General features: G+C 38.6%; 1 protein-coding gene across 1 annotated transcript in view; it reads right to left on the reverse strand.

Annotated features, from left to right (window-relative positions):
- ptprga (protein tyrosine phosphatase receptor type Ga) overlaps positions 1-23,775 on the reverse strand; it is a 517,840-nt gene that overhangs the window by 193,944 nt on the left and 300,121 nt on the right. Inside the window, exon 3 of the mRNA XM_042498811.1 lies at positions 1,115-1,297. Within this exon, the coding sequence (XP_042354745.1) occupies positions 1,115-1,297 (183 nt within the window). The remainder of the gene's footprint in view (positions 1-1,114; positions 1,298-23,775) is intronic.

Consider the following 23,775-nt stretch of genomic DNA (forward strand, 5'->3'; position numbering starts at 1 on the left):
AGCCTTGAGCTCCTTGTCTGACTCGCTCAGTGTCAACTGTAATAAGCCTACCACTGATCAGATATCAAAGCCAGCATTCTCCTCACCTTTTGTTATCTGCATGTTACCATTTTAAAAATCCCTTTCCCTACAGGAAACAACAACAACCTCTGAGCAAACAACCTACACGTGCTATATTGTCCGAATCTTGACTTGCTTGAGTTTTGCTTCTCATCTAAGCGGCTTCTTCAGAACTGCAAAAGCTGCTTGAATGAGAGGAGAAATGTCTTCAAGAAACTCAAGCAAGTCCAGATGTCAACGATACAGCACCTAGAATTACCGTGACCTGGTTTACTGACTCTTTACCAATGACCTGCATGTTCAAAATGGCAAGTTTTGGAGAAGAATAAAGCCTGCTTGCTTTGTTCTTTCAGTGAACTGTAGTGAACAAACAAAACAACTTATGAACACACCTCGGAAAAGCCTAGACTCCATCCATCAATCATGCCTGATGTTGCTCCATTTTCTCAGTTGGACTTGATTTGCCACATCCTTTAACTCTGTCAGCAGCATGCGCCAGTGACAGTGACTTCACAAATGGCCCTATCCTTTCCCCTTCACACAAGCTTCTTTGAAATTATTTCAAATGATTGTAATATTCTTCTGCAAACGTCCCACACAACTAGCTAACCATCGAGTACAGTCAGGCTCCACCTCCAGGCAGTAGAAGTTGAATAGATCAACCCCAAACTTACATTATCTAGGTGTGTTAGTCTGAATTGAGAAATTCAACTTAGTACATTTTTAGTCAAACATGTTAACATGTATTTTGAATGTCCAGTTTTTGACTTTTGTCTCGCTTCATGTTTGTACTCATTGACATTTACAACATTTGACATGGATGTATGTTTTTTTTGTACGTAAAGGAACTATAGATGAGCCCTTCAGTGCTGCAGAAATCCACAGCACTTATCAGCTCCTCAGTCTTCCCTAACTTCCATGAAAACTGACTTTTATTTTACACCTTCAAACATTTCAGTCAGTGTAGAAAAAAAGTTTATCACACATAAGTCGAGCAGCTATAAACCAGACAAAATCCAATCTGCAACAGAAGCCTGGGTTGTCTTTTCTGTACCTGTTTTGCCGGTGTTCTTCATAGATGTCTTATTAGAGGATTCAGTATCAAAGCCCTCCAGTGTCAGTTCCTGATACTCTGTGGATACTTTGGTATCCTGGTCCACAATGTTGATTGGTGACTGGTTTCTTTCTCTGCATTCTGGGTAGGCTGATGCCCATCCTTCATCTGGCCCGTATATACCTGAGGAGCACAAGAAAGGTAACAGGGTCCCATCACTAGGAGGATACACACTGATGTGAATCTGAATAGGCTTTAGAAAGATACATCAGAGAAAAATGACATTTCAGAACCATCTCATGTCCTCTGAAAACAGCTGACAGTGTGCACTGCCAAGTCATCTGAATTCCAATTAAACTTTGCTCGCAGAATAAACATCGTGAACCCCAAACAGAGGCAGCTGCTGAAAAAGCAAAACATTTTCATTCATGTGGTAAATAGAGAATTTCAAAATGTCATTATTATGAGGCCACGATGTGTCCCCCAACTGCCATTTACCACATTTTATACATAAAATAAATTCTATATTTGGTTTTACGCTGCTGACCTCCCTCTCAACTTCCCCTCAGACAACCCCTCTGCATTCAGTGTCAGTCACAACGTTAGTGACAAGGAACCCTAAAACACCTCAGACAAGTCGAGAGGAAGCCAGTGTGTGCAGGCAGGTGTCTCTACAGTGTGTGTGGAAAGACATCCTTTGACAGTAAATGTTCATGGAGTGAAGCCTGAGGCTAGGGGAGCACTGGAGTCTTTTTTGCAGAGGCATGTGAGAGAAAGATAGTCAGAGGGAAGGCCAGGACTGAAATGTCACAGGGCCTGTTTTAACACCTGAGTGTTTACTTAAAGAGCAGGGCCGTACCTACTGGGCACACTGGGGGCTGGATTTTGCCTGAGGTCCCCCAACCCCTCTCCTGGACAAGATTAGGTCAAAACTAACAGGCAATGGAGAGCAGATAAAAAAATAAATAAGTCTACTTTGTTCCTCAGTGTGTTGATGATTGGCATAGTAATTAAACATGTTGGTAGCTGTAGAAAATCAAGGTGAAACAGGAACTTCTTGACTGTGTTCCAGAAGCAGGACGCCTAATTCAAAATGATACACATTTACTAAATGTTGACAAAAAATGTATATTTATGTATGTATATATATACAAAATTAAAAAAAAAAATTAAATTCAGCCTTAAAACACAGAACTCAAAAGTGTGCAGTGCAGTTCAATTTGTCAAGACAGGGTTTAGTGTTTCTCTCAGAACTATGTTTGCGGGTAGCATAGCTTTACGTAACTTATGTCCTGTCACCGTGCACTGATGTCACTCACATATTTATACCATGTTACACTATTGTTACTTAACAAACATACTCATTGTCATTCAAAACATAAACTGTTTTTCTCAACCTAACTCAGTAGTTTTGTTTCAGCTATACATCACGGACAGACACAAAATGGTGCCATTTACTCGCTATGAGACGCCCAGGGGTAAACATCATCGGTATTTCATGACCTGGGAATAATAAAACATACTGCTGTTAACATACAATCAAGACAATCAAGGGTTAAACTTCACCAGATGGACAGAGGGGGCCATGTCAATGTGTCGAGTCACAGTGGCTCTTACACAGAGTGGGCGTAAGTAGCTGTATGGCCTTGTGGTTTCAGTGTGTCTGATCACATAATGCAGCAGTGAATGCTGGGTAGGAAAGGTTAAAAATGTCCTAAATTTTACTGTAAATGGAAATCATGGCTTTTTCACAGCTGTTATTGAGTATATTATACATCACATACCCTCTAATTTGCTTTTAACAGACATGGAAAACTCATTGATTTAACTTCAATAGTGATGACAGCTGAAATTGCTGTTAAAGATCATATTTCATGGTGTCTGCTGCTCTGTTTTCCCTTCTTCCAATGTTCTCCATCTCTATTGCTGCAAGCTGATCTGAATTAATGCATATGACCTTTGCCTTGATACCAACAGTTAATAATGTGCACTTGCTCAGATAGATGTGAAATGTAATAAGTGGACACAGTACCATTTGTCCATCATTAATGGGTCTCCAAAAAGCATTTTGTTTTGAGTTTAGTGACTAATGGAAAAGGGTTCAGGTTAGAAAAGCTGAAAAAAAAAAAAAAATCTGACCTTTCTGTGTAAAATTGTTACACTTGATCACACCCAATATCACTGACGGGTGTAGTCAGGAGTGGTTTTGTTGCACTTGTAACCATACCCTACAGTGATGTCACACTGCACCGACAAAACCAAGTACATTTTTATATCACTGCAGCAGGGTTTCATTTAATTTGGACATTATCTGTGAGGTTTGGGGGATTACTGAGGATGCTAAATCCATTTCTGATATTTTTCGAAATTCAAAATGGATTTTTTTAAATGAGCAGTCGGCATTTTTAACAGCAGTTGGGCTGATTTCGATTATTTTTTATTCAATGTAGACATTTAAGCTGAAACTAAATTAAGTCAGGTAACTTACTATATATTTAGAATCTATTCCATTCATTATATACATTCTATATATTAAATTATATTCTATCTATTTAGAAATTGTTACATTTAGAAATAGAGTCAGCCTCCTCAATAACCCCCAAAACATCCGAGACAATGTCCAAATCAGCAGAGTAGTCGCTTAAGTGCTGTCAATATATGCAATTCTGCAAATATGTAGATTATGCAAATTGTCCAACATATGCAAGTTAACGTCCAGCAGTTTCTTAATGCTGGGGACCCATAGTATATATTTCTAACATACAACTTTGGGGTACTCAACATGTCTGGGTTGATTTTGCTGCCAGGTAGACTACTAGTCTGTACTGATTCACATTGTAAACATTTCAAATAAAACCCTTACATTTCTTCAGACAGCATCAACAAACTCAGTTTCAGGACCACCATAATAATTACAAAAGTGTCTTTTTAACTTTATCTAAATGACCTTTTTCAGCCACTCTCTTATTGTTCTAAACTCTACTACAACATGCAGCCATGAAGCATATTTTAACTTTTTAGCTCACTCTACACATGAGCAGACCATTAACAGTCATGAAATTAACACTTAAATACACATGTGAATGTAACCGTGCTTAGCTTAAATATGATCAACAGCAGGGAAACGGTGAGAGCAGAAAATACCCAGTCTGCCGCAAACCTTAGCTTAAACATTAGCCAGGAACTTTCAAACACAAACTGCGTACATTTCTCTCATAATGAACGACAATAAAGGATAAAAAACTATAAGCAACATGCATTTACAAAGTTACATGTGCTTTATTGATGGCTATTACCTTAAATAGGAAGAGTAGTACCAGTGGAAGATAAAGAGAAACCCACGTGTTGCTCTGACAACCACAAGCCCACCACTGGAGCCCTGAGGCATCACCAACAGATCAACGCACAATCAACCCAAGGAGACAGAGCCCTGTGCCACCTGTGTTCCTCTCCTTGTATCACTGGCTGCACAACCTTAACAGCTACCAATACTAATACACATTTATAACCCAAAATTACATCAGTGACCTCATGAAGTGAGGTGTCTGCACAGAGTCCAAAAGATACTGAAAGACAGCAGCCACCCCAGCCACAGTCTGTTCACCCTGCTGCCATCTGGAAGAACATACACAAGTATCTGCTGCAGAACCACCAGACTACAGAGCAACTGCTTTCTCTAGATTGTGAGACTCCTCAACTCCTCCTTCAATGCCAAAAAGATGTAGCAGGATTATAGGATCACCTTTAATTTCATTTATTCTTAAATAAGAAAAATGACAATGAAATGAAATTCTAAATTGATTATTGGTGTCTGTCTGTAGCTGCGTTTACATGCAATTCATCAATCAAGTCAGTCAATTTGAATCAGTTTGATTCAAATCAATCTGAGTGAGGATTTGTTTTACATGTGCTGACAGCACGTGTAAAATGCGTAAAATGTATGAATATAGTAACTTGACAGGCCTGCAAACTCTCACATTGACCACGAGAAACACGCAGTTGACACTTTTCACACACTCTAATGCCACAAGTGCATTTTATGGCGGGGAAAAATAAATAACAGATAACTTCAGACAGCAGCACAGTGTTCTCTCCTTCTCTACCGCTTTAAACCAGTTGTTAATTGTTCTAAATTCTACTACAACACACAGTTATGAAACATATTTTAACTTGTAAACTCACTCTACACATGAACACACCACTAACAGTGATGAAATTGACACTTAAACACACATGTGAATGTAACCCTGCCTAGCTTAAATACCAACAACAGCAGGGAAACAGTGAGAGCGGAGCGCGAAGTCTGCAGCTAACCTGAGCTTAAACATTAGCCAGAAACTGTCAAACCACACACACGCACAAACTGCGTACATTTCTGACATGATGAATGACAATAAAGGATTAAAAACTATAAGCATCGTTTTACAAAGTTACTTTGTATATTACCTTAACTAGCAGGAATAGTAGCGGAGAAAGATGAAGATACTGCTCTGAGGACCTACTGGAACTCCGAGGCATCACCAACAGATCAAGGCACAATCAACCCACAGAGACAGATCTGCCCCACCTATCTGTGCTCCTCTCTTTGTATCACTGGCTGTGCAACCTTAATAGTGATCAATACTAATACACATTTATAACCCCAAAAGTCGTTATGTCCTGAAAATACTGAAATAACTGAGACAAGACAGAAACATAGCTTTTCTCCAAATTCACGTTTTTGTCTTAAAAGAAATTCTAAATTATTAGAATTATTGATGTCTGCCACTAGCTGCATTTACACTCACTTTTTCTCAGTCCTACTAACATTAATCTGATTTAAGATTGCAGGTAAACTGTTTACATGGGATGTCCTGTAATACGATCTGGTGTTTACGTATGTCAATTCATGTAAATGGAGCAGCCGTGTAACATGCAAAAATCATGAAGGGTGAGAATGGTCAAAATGGGACAGTTAAGCTTTTCAGCAAATATTTTCAAGGAATACACAAAATAATACAATGCTAGTACCTATGCATTGCTTAAAAGATATATGATAAGGAAAAAAAGTGTTACATGACTGCAAAACTTGTTAAGTTTTTAAAAATCTAAAAACAAATACTAACTGTTTCATTCCGAAATATATATTTTGTTATGATTGTGTATCAAAATTACTATGAATCAATTAAAAAATCCTTTCACCTTTTTGTAAAATGCTGATTTTGATAGTGTCCCATTTTGCCAGTTGGCTACCCAACTTTAAATCAGACAACAGCGTGATACCAACATACTGGAGGTAATGAAGAGGAGAAGAAGGAGAGCCCACGGAGCACGCACACAAAGAACGCAGCCAGAGATTAATCAGCTACATCGTTTACATGATAGAAATTTTCTATTGATCAGTTTATAGAAAGGCTGAAACTGCCCCTCTGCAACCCACCAAAATTTGAATCGGTTTCCTGTTTAGCTGATTGAGGTGTTTATATGGATCATGTTTTATCTGTTTGAGTTTTAAAAACTATTCTAATCTGATTAGTAGGCTCCATGTAAATGTGCCACTGCTTACAATCTCATAGAATTTAGTGAAATGACACTAAAATTGTGTGAAAGCAAAAGTCAATGCAGTCTACGTAAACTTTCAGAACTTATGTACGCTATGTGGTTACGTCACATTAAACGATGTACTTAAGTCACTTTATAATGTACTTTTGTTCTATACATAGCACACCTACTTATTTTAACTGAAACTCACAATCTTTTTTCAAAATCTTAACAGGTAGATTTGGTGCCTATGCCCAGTTGTGCGTGAATATGTGTTACCCACCATGGAATTTCAACAAATTATATGCCATCGCCCACACTACGGCTCCTCAGTGCATTCAACTCATGATATAATACAAACTGCAAGTCCATTGCTTAACCTCCCTGCATGTAGCCTAACAACAACAACAGATTAATGCATTATCTCTGAATTAATGAGGGGAAACAGACTTTGACATTTGAAGACACTTTACATTTTATATTGCTCTACAAACTTGTGTACTATTCCTGCATTTATGCTTGTTATGTGACTGCATGCATACCTGTCTCAGACATATATCATGCAATGGAAAACTGAGATAATAGACCACATGACCCTAATTAATTGCTCAACATGCAGCCCTACATTCAGATCATCTCATTTGTGTTAGGCGCAGAGCTGCTTTGCTTCACACCATTTCCCATTCAAGCAGCTCTGTGACTACAGACCTATAATTCTCCTGTCAGTGGAAATGAGTTGATTTCAACGATGTGGAGGACACGGCATGAGCCGGTAAAAGCAGTTTTTCATAGAGACGTCACTAAAAATCAGGCGACGTGTATTGCTCTGGCATTTACTGGAATAGAGAGAAAAATAGCTCAAGTTGATGTGTTTATACAGCTCTTAAAAAAGGTAGTCATCTTTGCTTGGAAATACAGATGTAAGGGTTTCTGGACTGTGTAAAGGCCAGTGAAATGGTAGCAGATAACTGCCCTGTCACTGGCATATTTATTGGGTCTTTGAATTGCAAACGGCTTTCATTCCTGTCCAAATGTAGTGGTTAGTTATGTTGTTTTGTGCCTCTGTTGCAGCTGCAGTGATTAAGTTTGTTTAAAGGGGCAATCCACTGATACAGAGGGTCAACCAAACCTCCTCACTAAGGTCAAAGTTTCTGTCCCTTCCCTGCTCAGAATTGCTCAGAGAATTTTCCTAAATCACTCTTTGGCTAGGACTCCTTGCTAGAATTTTTTTAGGCAAAGTGATGGCTGGATCTCTTCTCAGTTGAGGTGAATATTGACCACACATTCAAGCTTAAGATGCACATCTAAAATGTGGACGCTTGGCTTATATCACCAAAGCTTTACAGAACTTTTAATTTCTCTGTCCTGACATACGAAGATTTAAAACCTTATTTTCAGGGGCTTTGAAAAAGTGTCTAACAATCATTCCAACCAAACACTGCACTGCCTATCTGGCACTGGTCTACCGTGAAAGACTTATAAAGTACCCCAGGAATGAATCCTAAAACACGAAAATTAGTTAGCAATTCAGCACTTCCAGTTCCTTCACCTCGAAGTCAGTGGTTCTTTTTTGAATGGGCTTTTGGTTAGATGTCTGAAATAAGGTCTGTGGTTTTCACATTACATTCTTTTCACATAAAATATGTCAGCACGTGTGATGCACAATACTTATTTTTTGTCCTCATCTGATATGCTGATTTAAACAATTCATTTGGCTGATAACTGATACCAATATCGATATATGCACTGTAATTCACCACCTAATTTTAGTGGTCATCAAGTCTCTGTAGTGGAATTCACATGACACATGACATTATACATACTTTTACCATGATGGTCCACCAGCAAATGGAGACAAAAATACAATGCTTTTCCATGTATGTAATATATATATATATATATATATATATATATATATATATATATATATATATATATATATATATATACACAGTATAGTTTTGTCATATTTAGCTTGTCTTAATATTTATTTACATTTTTGATGTGGTTCACTATTAGCATATATTTACAAACTTTTCGGTCAGTCCTTTTAGTGACTCTGCGCCAAACATGACTTTACAGCTGTGTTGTGATGGTGATCTGACGGTAGTTTAGTTTGTAAATAGCTGTTGGTTTATTGCTTTAGGTGATTGCATTTAGCCTTCAAAACTTTCAAAATTTGTGTTGAACAAAAAGTGTAGGTAATATTATGTTTGTTTCTCACAAAGCTTATTTTGTGCTATAATACAAAATTCAATGGAAAAATCCCATAGCCTTTTTAACAAGGGAACCAGGGCAAAGCTAACTTTTGTGTCAGCCTACAGAAAAACATCATCCCAGGGGCACTTGTTCTGTTTGAAGTTGAAAGAAAGTTAAAGAAGGATCTGCTGATTAGATTCCAGCGATCCTTTGATAGGCTACATAAACATGTTTTTAGTCACAACAGTGAACTGCGTTCCAGCGCTGGTGGGAGAGTCTGGCATTTGAGCAGAAACAGTCAAACTGCTGTTCTGTAAAACAGTCTAATGCCATTTTGACGGGAAATTGAATCCAAAAGCAACTTGAAAAGATGCAGCCTCCATAACAGTTTTATTTACCGATAAACAAAAGCGCTGCTGGAGAATTGTCCAGCGTTGGTGGAGGTGTGTGCCTCTCTGAATGAGCCGCTCTTGTTTATATCGCATTTTTATAGGAATGCAGGCATGAATGCCATCTCTTACATCCCACTCACTTTTATTCTCTCACCGAAACATCATGAACATCAGTCCAAGTGTACAATACCCATAAATATGCATGTCTGTAACTGTATGGCTGCATTGGCGGAGATGGTAATGGGCGCATGCCCACACTTTTAAAAAAAAAAACATTTTGGATGAATGTGGTGCGATGAAACACACAGCTATGGAAAATCATTAAAACTCGCAAGAGGGAAATTATAAATTGTGAGAGCATAAAGAGAAGAGCTGGGTAGGTATGGAGGGAGATGGAAAAAAAAGGGCAGATAAGGTTAATGCCATGGAAACAGTGACAGATTTTTTTCTCATACATAAACTCAGTGTCATGTGTACGTGGGTGCATGTAAATGTATCTCTGGCAGAGCTGATTAACCCTTTAGCACCTAAAAACACCCTGTAACTATCACGCTGACAGCCGCAGGACAAATTAGCACAACCATTATGTGCAGTGCAGACTCCTTTTGTATTTTTTCAACCATGCTTTGGCTCATAAAATGAACTTTACTAACCTGTTGGTAATGAAATGCAGTACATACAAGGTAATTCTCAGCGTCGAACCCATTTCAGAGAGTTGTACAACATAACACAAGTTTGCCCAGCAGCAATCACGCACATCAGGGAAAGTTTTCCCTCTTCTGTCTCTCAAACAACAAACTGCATGAACACAAGGGGCCATACTCACAAAGCTTCTCAGTGCAAAGAGTTTATCCTATCAACATACTTCTAAGAAAATTTTTAACATTATGACACTCTCAAAGAATTTCCCCTTAACCCTTTGACACCAGAGCAAATTGGCTTAGTTTCCTGCAAAAACACAGGGAGAAGGCAATGAGCAACTTAACAAGACATGGCCCAAAATTAGCAAGAAGTAAGCAAAGAAATACAAAAATTTCACAATAAAATAACCTGAAAATAAGCAAAAAAAGAAACAAATAAAAAAAAAAAACAAGAAAATTACTTGAAAAAGGAGAGGAAAATTAAAAAAAAAAAACAAAACATTAAAGACCTTTCAAATACTTTTTTTTCCGTAGCATAATTTTAAATATATAGTTAATAAGAATTAGAATAATTTTAGACACCGTTTCCTGATCATTCTTCCCTATTTTTTCAGCTTTTTCCCCTGTACTATTCTTAAGATATTTTTGACACCCTTCACCTTTTTTTAAGATTTGTTAGACAAAGTTCTTGCAAAGTTGCTTATTCACTTTTCACCCATATTTTCAAAGAAATCAAACGAATTTACTCTTCATTTTGAATGGGTTAAATAGCTTGTGAAAGGCATCTGAATGAAGCAAGAAAACTGATGTCAATCTGGAATTCATAGGGTTAAAAACTACATCTCAGTAAAGATAAAACTTATTCACAAAACAACTTAACTCTTACGAGTGCTCCTAAGGTAAAAAACTGCTGGTAGGAAGGAGGACTTTGAAGAGGCCTCAGAGTTTCTTAAGCAAAAGAGAAAAAGGTGGAAGAGATCAGAGAAATCTTCTCTGATAACTGTGAATTAATTTAATGCCACTGATTAAATGTTGCAGGGGATAATGTTTGTGGTTGATCTCATTAGAGATTTGTTCGATCGCCAACCAAACGTTATAACATTATAACGCTGTAAATTTACCTTTAAAAACCTGAGCAGATTCGCTTATTTCCTTTAAAAACATGGAAAGAAGGCACACGGTGAGCAACAAAAGAAGAAATGATACAAAAATTTGTATTTTAAAATGAGTACTTTTGACATTAATAAAAAAGAAGAATGGAAGAATAGTTCCTGAAAAAATGTTAAAAAAAACAAACAAGGAAATGACCTGAAAAAAAGTGCTTATAATTATAATAATTTTGAAACGTGATTTTAAATATGCAGTTAATATATATAGTTTTTCCCTTGCCTTTAAAAAAAAATCCCCAAACAATTTTCCAAGCTTTTTATAACTACCAATTTTGTGGAATTTGTTGAACATTTGTTATTGAGTTGTTCATTGCCCTTTTCCCATATTTTTCAAAGAAATCGCACCGATTTGCAATTTGCACAAAGTTCATAGGTTTAAATACTCGTCAGAGGTGTTTGAAAGCAGCAAAAGAAAAGCGATGTTGCTTCAGGCTTCAGAGGGTTAAGTGAGCATACCACTGAAGAAAATGGCAACTGGAAAATGTTAAAAAACAAAAACATTACTTTCAGTCTCAAATTGTGATGCAGTTCATTTTATTTCCACTGGGTGTCTACACCTTGCAAACTAAAGAGCTTGTTTGGGACAACCAATCCCACACTACAAAGAATGTATTATACCTATAAACAGGGTCAACAACAGCCATTCATTATGATCAAAGCTTCTGTCCCTTCTTTGTTTAGAGTTGCTCTGAGAGTTTTCTTAAATCACTCCTAAGCTATGACTCCTTGCTTGAACTTTTTAGGCAAACTTTTCAGAATGTTTGTGAAAACAGCATTTTACCAGTTTGTCTTTAGGGCCACATAAAGATATTTCCTTAAAGCCATGTAATGCAATTTGAGTGCAAGTTTGTCAGTTCCGAGCAGCACTGAAACCAGTTTGGATTCTGAACTTCCTTCCCTCCACATTTTATTTCATTCCAACAATTGTTTTCTCTATCAGCAGCATCCTATAATGCACTTAGTTCCCATTAGTTGCAAAACAACAACAGTCTTGTGGATAGATCATTGTCTGTGTTTCACAGTGAGCTGGTTAGTCGAGCATTACAGCGACTGCTGCAGCTGTAATAAATGCCCGGAGAAGACCTCGCCTACAAATTGGCAATGTCAACAGAAACTGATCCGAGCTCTGTCTGAATCTCTCCTCCTCCGTCTCCCTCCTTCTCCTGCCCACTAACACCAGCTTGCACTATATGCACCCCTCTCGCTCTAAACTCTGCCCTTAATTGAAAGCAATACTGGGCTCCTGGGCTCTAAAATGAATTTGTCTATGATTACTCATGCCCTGGCGCGTTGCGAGCACCGGGTAATGTCTACTTCATTGAATTAGGCGGCATCCTGTTCTCCTTCCCCTCTCTTCCATCTCCGTCCTTGCCCGGGGGCGGCTATTGATTGAGGTGGTCTGGCTTTCGTATAAGGCTAGCATTACCTATGGATCCAGACAGCCGCGGCCCAGGCCGGCAAGTGCAGCGGAAGGGAGAACGTGAAGCGATTAGTCACTGCCTTAATACAGCTAATTTCTGCTGAAAGCAGCAGTATGGGGGAGCGCTAAGGTAAAGGAGGGGAGGAAAGAGGAGACTAGCATGGCTGCTAGAGCGCTAACCTCAATCACACACCTGGCTAATGGCTAAGAAGCTGTGTGCTGAATAGGCGCACTCACAAAAGGGCGCTGAACCTGGAAATCTACTTCCCTCTTGAAGTTTCATTATGCTCCTGCCACTGACTGCATGTGGTAAGAGGTTGTTGAGATGGACCAAGAGCTTGCACTATATCATTTGTAGAAGTTAAACAATGTTCAATCATTTTTCAGTGACATGGTGCAGGTTGTTAAGTCTGTTCCAGGGAACAAATCAACAAGCTCGGAGTGGCACAGTAAATTACCTGCTCTGTAACCGCTGTCTATCTCTAACATAATATAGACCCCACAATGCTTTGCACATTATAGTCGTGCACAGCATGAAGGATCAGACTGTACTTCCTGCCTTGCCAGGATTCAGAAGGTAAGTTTGACTTCATGTGTAGTACCAAGTTACTCCTCAGTTTTTATTTTCCTTCCTCTATTTTTGATGTAAAACCCCCAACACCTGAAGGGACATCACTTTTCTTATGCTGCTTTCAGATGCCTTTAACAAGTATTTACACCTTTGAGCAAATTGGTGTGATTTCCTAAAAAAATACATGGGAGAAAAGGAATTGAGAAACCACATTAAAAATGATCCACAAATTGCAAGAAATTAGTATATGTAGAGAATGATTTTTAAAAAGCCAGGGGAAAATGTTGATGAAAAAACAAGTTTTATAGCTAATTATCTTGATTACATATATAAAGCTTTGTTAGAGAATCATTAAACTCTTTTTGGGGGTAATTTTTTTAATTTAAAAAATATTATTATTATTAATGTATGTATGTATGTATTTATTTATTTATTTATTAACATATTTGTAACTCATTTTCAGGTAATTTTTCTTCTTTCTAATTTGCTAATTTTGGGGTCATCTCATGCCCATTGCCTTCTTTCCATGTTTTGGAAACAACTAATTTTGCCCAGGTTTCATAGGGTTAACGTGACACTGCGTCATCAGGAAATCAGATCGTTTTCCGTCTTACCCAGAGTCACATCAGGATAGATGTGCAGTAGTTTCCATCTCGGTGTATGTGCTACAGAAATAGGTCAGACTTTAAATATGTTTAGCCACCCTTAGGACACAGAGTGAAAGCAGGGAAAAAAACAAAAAAAAAACAACAACTTTTCAATGACTTTTATTCCCATGCTGAGTTTTCGTCTGAGGCTGATCTGAACTAGAATTACTGCCTTGCAGTTTTATGCCTCTTAGTACCAGTCAAGTTACAGTTATGTGTCTTTTCAGAGTCATATGTAGCCATGACACTTGACAATGCTTCAAATGTTGCTGCAAAGAAGCTGCATATTCTAAAATGTGGATACTCTCCATTAGATACACACCCTGTGTTAGTAACTCCAGATTACAGTAGTCTACATGCATGTGCCTGGCAGCTGCTGGACAACACTGTCGTGCTTTTTCACTGCAGGTGAGGATTTGAAAGCACAGAGGGGTGATGGAGAGTCTCACGCTGACTGCGTCCAGAGATTACAGCTAATACCCCCGCCTCACTGGATTGCTTCTTCTCCTGCAAATCCAGGCGTCCTCGACACACAGGCCAATTCCTCAGCGCATTGATTTCTGCCATTTCCTCAGTAATCCTGATGGAATCAGTGCAGGGAGAGAAGATCTCTTAGTGCCTGCTGAGAGGAAGCTTCCTGCCAAATGGAGAAAGGCAGTGCAGCGCTCGCCGTCCCTTTCTTCCTTCATGTTTCCACGCTTGAGGAGACCTTCTCTGACGTGAGCGGTTAATTGTAGGAGATGGACATATGGCAAGAATGCGTCTCATTTTCTTGGACACAACATGAAAGATGGCTCTCTGTTTTCTTCCCCAGCCTCCCTCCCTGTCCTCCGTCTCATTAGGCACACCTTGATTTCATTGTTATTTTCATTGTTTGTCAGATTTCTTCTGACAGAAAAATTTCCCCCAAAGGTGTTTTTTATTTTGCCTTTGTGGAGAAAAAAAAAGAAGTTGCTTTTGTCTTTGGAGGCTTGCAGCCCATAATTGTGATCTTTAGGCATCCGGTTTCCATACAGTCTCCTGTTTGTTTATGCTGCAAATTGGAAATGTGGCAGGCTTTTCAGTGAGCGAGGTCACTGGCGCAGCATCTGCTTCAAAAATGGCTCTTAATTGACTGAAAAGCCTCAAACTCTCTCAAAGGTCAGCAGCGGCAGCCAGGTGTATTTACAAAGTAAATAATTGACGGAGATGAAGAGCGGGCTCTCTCTCCTGAGAGCTGCTGACAATCCAGATGGAAGTTGCACAAAAGCAACAGGAATCTGAGATGAGAGAACAATGTCTTCCCCTCCCTCCCCCTGTCTCTTTGTGTACCTGAGTGGACAGTTAATCTTGGCTAATGTTAGCTTTCCTCGTCGTGGCAGCGCTTCCTGTCGTCTGCTTGTCATTATGTTGAGCCGGATTGCCGTCTCTGCGTTTGGAGTGGACAGGGGACAGCAATCAGTCCTGTCAGCGCTGAATTGAACTTCAAACAGGGTTTTCTATACTGTTTGCACTCTTAGTGGCAGTTAGAGTGAAGCCTCTTCAGCGTTTGGAGAAAAATCTGTAAATTTACTCTCGGGATAATGGCAGATGACACAAGCCATTTCATTAACCCTTAGGGCCCACTTTGATATTACACATACTCACATCGCTCTGTGCACTCTGCTTTTTTAAAAATCAAGCATTTAAAAAAATACTTTAATATGATTTTCTACTTTCATTGAGTTTTTATTTTTTCAACCAACATCAGTCCTAATATCATAAATATCCTATATTTATCAATTTTCTGAATTTTAACCCTTCAAATATTTATATATATATATATAAAAGATGGCAAGAAAATGAGCTGAAAATGAAAAAAACAAAAAAAACAAAACAACGGAAAACATTTATTAAAATAAATACATTTCTACTAGTATAATTAAAATGATGTCACAGAAAAAAAATGTGTTTTTACACACACACATATATATATATATATCGTTTGTTTGGGAGAGGGGGTTCAGGATTTTTGGGGTCATTTTCTTGTTTGTTTTTTACCTTTCTTCCCTTGCCTTTTTTTTTTACAGGTAATCTTCTTGTACCTTTAAAGTGGAATATCACTCTTTAATATCTGTAATTATTTGCTCACTGTCAGAGTTGGTTCATTTTATGCTTTTAAAAGAAAATCGTACATTCTCCTCCACATGCTGCCCATTTTTCAGCGCTCGGGTTAACAAAAGCAACCACATGGATAATGCCAAATACACACTGCCAACCAGCTGAAATAAGACTGCTCATGTTTTGGAAACGCCACAGCAGTGATTTGTGATTTATGTATCATACGCAGTTGAACCAGGCAGTCTAATGATCTGCATGGGGTTGGAATCAATCACTGAAAAAAATCACCATTGCAGCTCCTCCAGTTACACTGAGAACTGAAGCGAGGTGTAGTGGAAGAGGGAGGAAGACAGACGCACATGTGAGGATGTGCTGTGCAATGTGGACATGCAGGTGCATTATGCTCCCTGAACAAGGTTACCCAGAGTCATCCCATTACCTTACATTACTACAGGACGTACAGTATGTCTGCATGCTTTGTACCTAAATCCATTAAGCCGCAGCATTGTGTGAGCATATGTCATAACAATCTGACACAAAAAAACCAAAAAAACCCACATTTTCTTCTATAACTACGTATCTTTCTGATGCCTCAGTGCTCAGTGCTAAAACACATAAACCAGACACTCCAGAAATCAACCAAAAATGCATTTCATGTTCTTAATTTTCAATCAGTAATCAGATGTTGATTAATATTCATGAACATGTAATCTGGAATCAGCCTGCTAATAAATTTACCCAGTGATCTGCCCAGTGCAGCATTTAATTGTGTTAACTGCTCAAAGTGTCTGTCAGCATTACGCTCAAAATGGCTGCCTCATTATCTCCTCCGAGACGTCGGTTGTCACTCAGTGTGGCCAATTACTGCGCTCCATCATCAACACATGAGAGAGGAGCCGGGGAAATGTGCCCACAGGCCATAATAAGGCATGATCAGTGCCACGCGAGCGTCAGAAAAATAACAACGCACCCCCTGCAAGGCCAGAAAATCGCAAGGCTTCGGGGATCACTCCTCGCCAGCGTTTCGACGCATGATTGGAAATTATTCATGAACTTCTCATGAACCAATCAGAGTGGCACGATTTCCATACCACAGCCTCATTAAATATAATGATGAACATATGGTGTGAAAATTGTAAATGGCTGTTTTTTTTAGGTTTCTTTTTTAATCACTGTTTTTTGCCTTTTTCTATTCTTTCTTTTTTTTTTAAAATCATACCAAGGGAGAAACTGTATTGGTATTAATGGAAAACACAGAGAGAAGCAAAGAAAAATAAATAAATAAATATAAAAAAAGAATAACTGACAATTGTAATTTATTTAATAATCTTACCAAAAAGCCCCACATGAATGAATAACAAGTGTTAACCTTTTGAAACTTGAGCTAATTGGTTTGATGTCTTTCAAAAATATGAAGAACAAACAACAGGCAACTTAACAAGACATGGCCCCAAAAAAAGCAAAAATTAGTATAACAAAGACAAGAAAATCTTCCTGAAAATAAGAAAACAAAAGTAAAAAAACAAACATGAAAATGACCTTTTAAATTGCAGAAAATGAAAAAAAAGATTATTTGACTTTCAGGAGCAAACATAGCCTCCTGTGGGTGTGGGTGCTGGATATAAGCTCCCATGGGTGCCGACTCCTGTCACCTTGAACATCCATTCTGCCGTGTGACCGACGGGAACAAGCCGAAGTGGAACACACGTGGGTGGAGAGATGCGGTCAGAAGCAGCTGAAATGGCACTCAGCCTTAATTAGATATAGTATATCTCTATGTGTGTGTGTGTGTGTGCGTGTGTGTGTGTGTTGGTGTGCGTTCATGTGTATGTGTGGAATGAGTGAGACAACATGACGGAGACAGATAGGAAGGAAGAGAGAGTGTGTTGACAGAAGGCCAAAGGGGCTCCTGGCTTGCCATAGGCAGTCAGTGAGTCTGGTTGACGCCGCTGTGGCAGTCCATTTCACAGCTGTCTGATGTCACACACTCGCGATTATAGAGCCTGGGTCTGTTGAACTGTACTACGCTAATCCCATTGTCTCCCTGGAGCATTCCTGCTCCCTTGTTTCCTAGTTTTCCCGGATCCTGGCCGTAACCTTGACTGTGCCTGACCGTGGTGATAGCTGTGCTGATGCTGTGATCCTGCCTTTGGTTGTGCTCGTGCTGTGGCTGTACTGATACTGTGCCCCCCGCTCGCCCTGATCGTGGTCTTGGTCCTGGTTGCGCCGATGCTGTGATCCTTTGGACACCTCCCTATCAATATATGCATGAGACTCTTATCATCACCCTATATATCATCATAGAGTGCAATTAATAATTTCACACCTATCATTATTGTAATATGACATGCATCTGTTTCCATTACTGCAGTGCCTCTCTCCCCCTCTCCTCCCCTCTCTCTTTCTCTTTCCTTTTTGCCACAATTGTATTTCATTTGTTATTTACGACATCTATTGCACGTCTGTCTGTCCTGGAAGAGGGATCCCTCATCATCCTCTGCCGCTCTTCCTGAGGTTTCTTCCTTTTTTCTTTTTTTTTTTCCCCGTTACAGGGGTTCTTTTTGGGAGTTTTTCCTTGGGTGATGTGAGGGTCTAAGGGCAGAGGGATGTCGTACACTGTAAAGCCCTCTGAGAAAAACCATGTTTTGTGATAATGGGCTATATAAAAAAACTGACTTGACTTGACTTGACTTGACTTGACTTGACACACACACACACACACACACACACACACACACACACACAAAACTTAAGAGATATTCTTGAAATGTCAATAAAACACAATTGTGATGTTCTGTGACTTCTCCTCTGGTGATAACATTCCAAGAAGCATGGTGATGGATGTTCAAAACATTAGCAGCTTTATTTCTGGTGCAGCCACCACACTAACCGTCATTATTTCCAATCCAAGGCCAGTTAGGCTTGTTATGGAGCCATAATGGAAAGGCAAGCCCCTTATATATTTTTTTTACTTTTGTAAATTGTCTTTGAGTACCTTGAAAACTAAAATAAATTAAGTGTATAAAAATAATAACAACAACAGCAATAATAATAATAATAATAATAATAATGTTATTATTATTACTATTGTAAAGGTTGACCTTTGATCTTTTGGATATAAAACATTTCTTCATCAGATGCTTATATCATTATGCTGTCACAGTTTTGTGTGAAGTTTTGTCACATTTAACGTATGCACTCTTGAGTTATGGCCAAAAACATACATGTTTTGTGAGGTTATGGTGACCTTGAGCTTTGGTCACCAAAATCTAATCAATTCATCATTTAATCCAAGTGGACCTTTGTGCCAAATTTAAGGACATTTGGTTAAGATGTTGTGAAGATATTGTGTCAGAGGAAGTGGCCTGAATGGGCCAAGAAGTGTGTGTGACGTATCATGTTTGTGAGTCTTATTTGTGTGTGTGTGTATCTGTGAGAAGTAGAGAGTCATAGGAGAGAGCAAGAGAACTGATATGCCTAAGTGACAATTTATACTCCATGTTCACGATATAGTTGTTTTATATTATACTTACACAGTATACTGGATATATCGCCCACCCCTGAGCTATATACAGCAACCTAGTCATGAGTGCCTTCATTATATTGAAATTATTCCAGATTTTCTAGGGTGCATGGACACACTTCAATCTTACATCTAATAAAATCAGTGATTTGCAGTATATACGCACTGTAAATATGTCCTTTATGTTTGATAAAACTAATCTGCATTCAAAGTAAAGCGAAAAATAAAGAAAAAAGGGCTGTAAAAGCTACAGATAGTTCTCAGTCCTCTGACAATGTCGGCATGTTGAGCAGAAGCCGGCCCTCTCAGCTGTGTGTCACTGGGCCACGGAGAAGTGATTTCACACCTCGTCCCGTGTCCCACTGACCCCGTCACTCCGCACGCCGCCAACCATTAATCCCATCTGACTGTCCAACTGAGCGTGAAGAGATTGAAAAACAAAATGCTCCTTCCACACATGACAAGTGCGTTCACCTCCCGCCCACCATCGCAGGCACAAACAAGAGGAGAAAATAAACTTGCACACGCAGATAATGGGCACCTCCCACCTCTATCATCTCGCCACATGACGCGCAGCGAAGGACGGCGAGGACAAACACTGATCCGGGCATGAATAACAACGACTCCGTGTGTTTTACTCTCTTCTTTGGCTGAACTTTGTCTCAAGTTTAAACACAGAACCAAAAAAACAAAGCCTCAGTAAAAAAAAATGTGTTGTTCTGGTACCATGTTGATCTGACTCTTGACTGTAATCTGTTAATCTGAATTTATGTTTACTTAACATCTAATTGTTAAGTTTACTCAAATATGTATCTGTATCTACTTGATTTTGTGAAGCTGTTGCAAGTAAGTGCAAGTAAACCAAATCAGAAATCATAAGAATACATGTCCACATATGTATTTACAGCACACACTTATCTGTATATGACATGCAGATATCTGTAAAAATATGTACATGAAGAGAAGAGGACAAAAACAGTGTAGATGTACCAGAGATAAGAACAATATTTATAGGCCTTAGTTCTGTAAAATAAATATACTGATCATATAAAAAAACATTTTTGTGACTTCTCTTCTCATTGCTGTTCGGGATGGAAATATATATAGTTTTTGCCTCCTGCGTTCCCATAATGCTCCATCATCATATCATCAGTGACAGTTGTAGATTTGCACAACTGTAATTTTGGCATCTATAAAGTGTGATGAACTGCACTGTGGGACAGTTAGCAGAAAGTGAAGTACATGCTATTGCTGTGGGCTACACCTTTAACTATATGGCTCTGGTGAAAGTTAAGAGTCACATTAAATGTACACTGAAACAAATTACTGTAAAAACACAGTCAATTCTTACAGTGATGTGCAGTTTCTTAAAATTTACAGTTAAACACTGTGAATCTTGATGCTTTTTTGGACCCAATATTATAACGGATACCTCATATTTAACCATAAATTCCTGCAATGAAGATAACGGTACTGTTAAAGTTATTCACAGTAATGGCACTGTAAAGTATCAGTAGGATACTGGCAACTACAGCTGCCAGTAGTTTACCCCATTTTTACTCTAATATTTGTTACATTGTAACCACAAAGTACAATCAGTGGATTATTGTCGATGCTTAAAAATTAAAAGAAGAAAAAAAAAAGAAATGAAAATTGTGTCAATATGATGATTATGAGGAATTGCAGATTTGATAACAAACGCTTTTGAAATTAAATCAAAATTATTTCTAGGGGAATTTATGGACATTTATTTTCAGGTTTGTTTGACATCAATCAAAATCTATTTTTTTTTATTATTCCTACGCTTATGATCATCAAATTGTTGCAGGGAATTAAATCAAATTAAATAGGATTAAATTAAACAGAATTAAATAGGGAATAAAAAAAAACCTTGATCGTGGTTGTCAAGATCTTAAACAGAAGGAAAGTATATAAATTAGGGCTGGCCGATTAATTGGATTTCAATTTCGATTTTGATTTTGGCTTCCCTCGATTTTCAAAACAAGATAATCAAGATAAAATGATTAGGTGCAGCATAATAAGTCAAACAATGTTCGGTTTTGTCTTTTATTTTAAAAAAATCAAGCGTGAGCTTTCCTCATGCTCTGCCCATCCCACCAAAGTCCAAACAGAAGTTTCAGCTAGAGTTAAAAAAAACAGAGAGCCATAGCGCACTGCCTCTCTGGTTCTTTTGAGACGGCATCTCATTTTGCTTTCAGACAGCGCGTGCAGCGAGAGAGAGCACGAGCAACAACGAGCAGGAGTGGGGAGAGCAAACGTGTATGTGCCGGTGATGGTGACCATGAGAGGAGCAGAGAGTACGACATGAAACCAGCCAGCTGCTGTTTTAAGTGGCAGAGGATAGCCCAAAAGTTACCAAGCTGGGTTAGCTTCCCACTGGAAAGTGACCAAGCTCCCTTAAGGTGGACTGTGAAGGTGGACCAGCTTTTCTCCCAGCTGCTTCTAAACAGATAATGTTGAAATGTCTGTTTGCCGAGTCTCTCCTGAGTGAGTGAAACAATCATTGATTCCAATTCAAAATGTATGTTGCTGTTACTGATACAGTAATACAGTGATACTGTATTGTTAAACTATATTAGTTGGGTTCGGTTTTATTATTATGTGAATATGAACAAACTACAGTAATGTGCAAGAAGTGTTACAGTCATGGCTGCACCACAAAGCTTTCATTGTTTTTTAATTAACTTGTATTTAAAGTTAAAAATAAACACCAGAGTTAATGTTCAATTACTGCATGATGTTCTAAAGGCCAATGAGTAATCATGTTAAATAATCATGATTTTAATATCAATCAAAATAATCGTGATTATCATTTTTTGCCATAATCGAGCAGCCCTAGCATAAATCTGATGTAACAAAACAGGCCATTAAATCAGACTTGAACAGTAGCTTCATGCTTTTCTCCATGTTTTTGTGATTGGAAGCAGAGGAGCAGAGAAGCAGCCTAACATCTGTCTCAGTGTGAATTACATCACTTAGCAAAGCTTTGACACTGCGACGCCTTCATCTCGAGTTTGCTTTTTCACCTTAAAAGAAGAACTGTGGACAAACAGTTTGGAGTGGAGCGCCTAAAGCCAGAAACAGGCTGGCCTCCGTCAGTCAGAGCGGCACATCTACTCCGACGATGATTGTTCAACTTAAAGTGCCTCCAACTCTGCCCACGCAGCCGTTTATCACAAACTTTTCCAACAAAACTCATCCCACACTCATTTGCAGTGTGCTGTGTCGAGGTGAGAGGGAAGTGTACGGCAGCGTGGGTGCAGCTCCTCAGCAGCCGTGAATTCATCCAGTGTGGAAGCCAGCGTGCGTTCATAATAGCCTGACTGCTGGAGACTGGAGATATCTTTACTGCACTGTGTCTTTTATTTACTGCTTTAACACATTCTGCTCCAATATCACACAACCAGGAAATTCTCCATTCTTTAAAAGAACGATGAACTGTTGAAGCTCCGCTCCTTCAATCTCTCAGTATCGATTAAAATTCAGATTAGGGCAGCTGAGATGAACCGCTCGCTGTATCTTAGTGGCAAGAAACAACAAAGCTGGAGTAACTGAACAGCCTGGGTCCCCTACAACAGACCTGAGCTCCCCTGCTGGCTGCAAAGCTTTGATTTAAAAAAAAAAATGAAAACGTAGGGAAGAAAAGGCAAATCAAATAAAAATCCAGTATTGCAGCAGTTTTAGGGTTTAAAAGTCATGTGGCTCTGTTTGATGACTTTAACCTTTTGACATATAAAGCGACATCACTTTTCTGCTGCTTTCAGATGCCTTTTATAAGTTTTTAAATCTTCACAATTTGACCAAAGCGGTGTGGTTTCTTTCACAGACATGGGAAAAAGGTCAACAGCAAATGTCCCAGGAATTGCATATACTGTTATTAGTAGATGTAGAAAATTATTTTTTTTAAAGCTAGGGAAAAATGTGAAGCAAAAAAAAAAAAAAAAAGAAGGGAAAAACTATACTCATAATGGTCAAAATTGCATATTTAAAATTATGTTGATTATGTTGCAGAATTATTATAATTTTTAAGCACCTTTTTCAAGTCTTGTTTGCTTGGTTTGTTGTTTTTTTATGACTTTCTGTTTTTTTTAATTTACTATATTAATTTATCTTAAAGAAGACAATAATATTCCTTACACAGATTGGTACACTGAAAAGTCTGAATGGTTGTGACAAAGTGCCGAAAATTATGCAGTGATTAAATCAACAAAACATCATTACTGACACATTTACAAGTTTGTAGCAGTTGTGCGAGTGAGTGAGCGTCGGTGCCAGGTGTACAGATGGGAGAACAAATCCAGAAACGTGTCCAGATGTGCAGCTTTGCAGAGCAAGCCATTAACATGTCAGATTTATAGACGGAGGCAACATGTTGCTGTTGTCAGGAGAAAACCCTCCATCCCCAAAAATGCCAGCTTTTCAAGATTTTCTGGGGAAAAAAGAAAGAAACAAACAAACAATACGGCCTGACCAAAGTGC

Source organism: Plectropomus leopardus, chromosome 2 (genome assembly GCF_008729295.1).
Source record: "Plectropomus leopardus isolate mb chromosome 2, YSFRI_Pleo_2.0, whole genome shotgun sequence".
NCBI lineage: Eukaryota > Metazoa > Chordata > Actinopteri > Perciformes > Serranidae > Plectropomus > Plectropomus leopardus.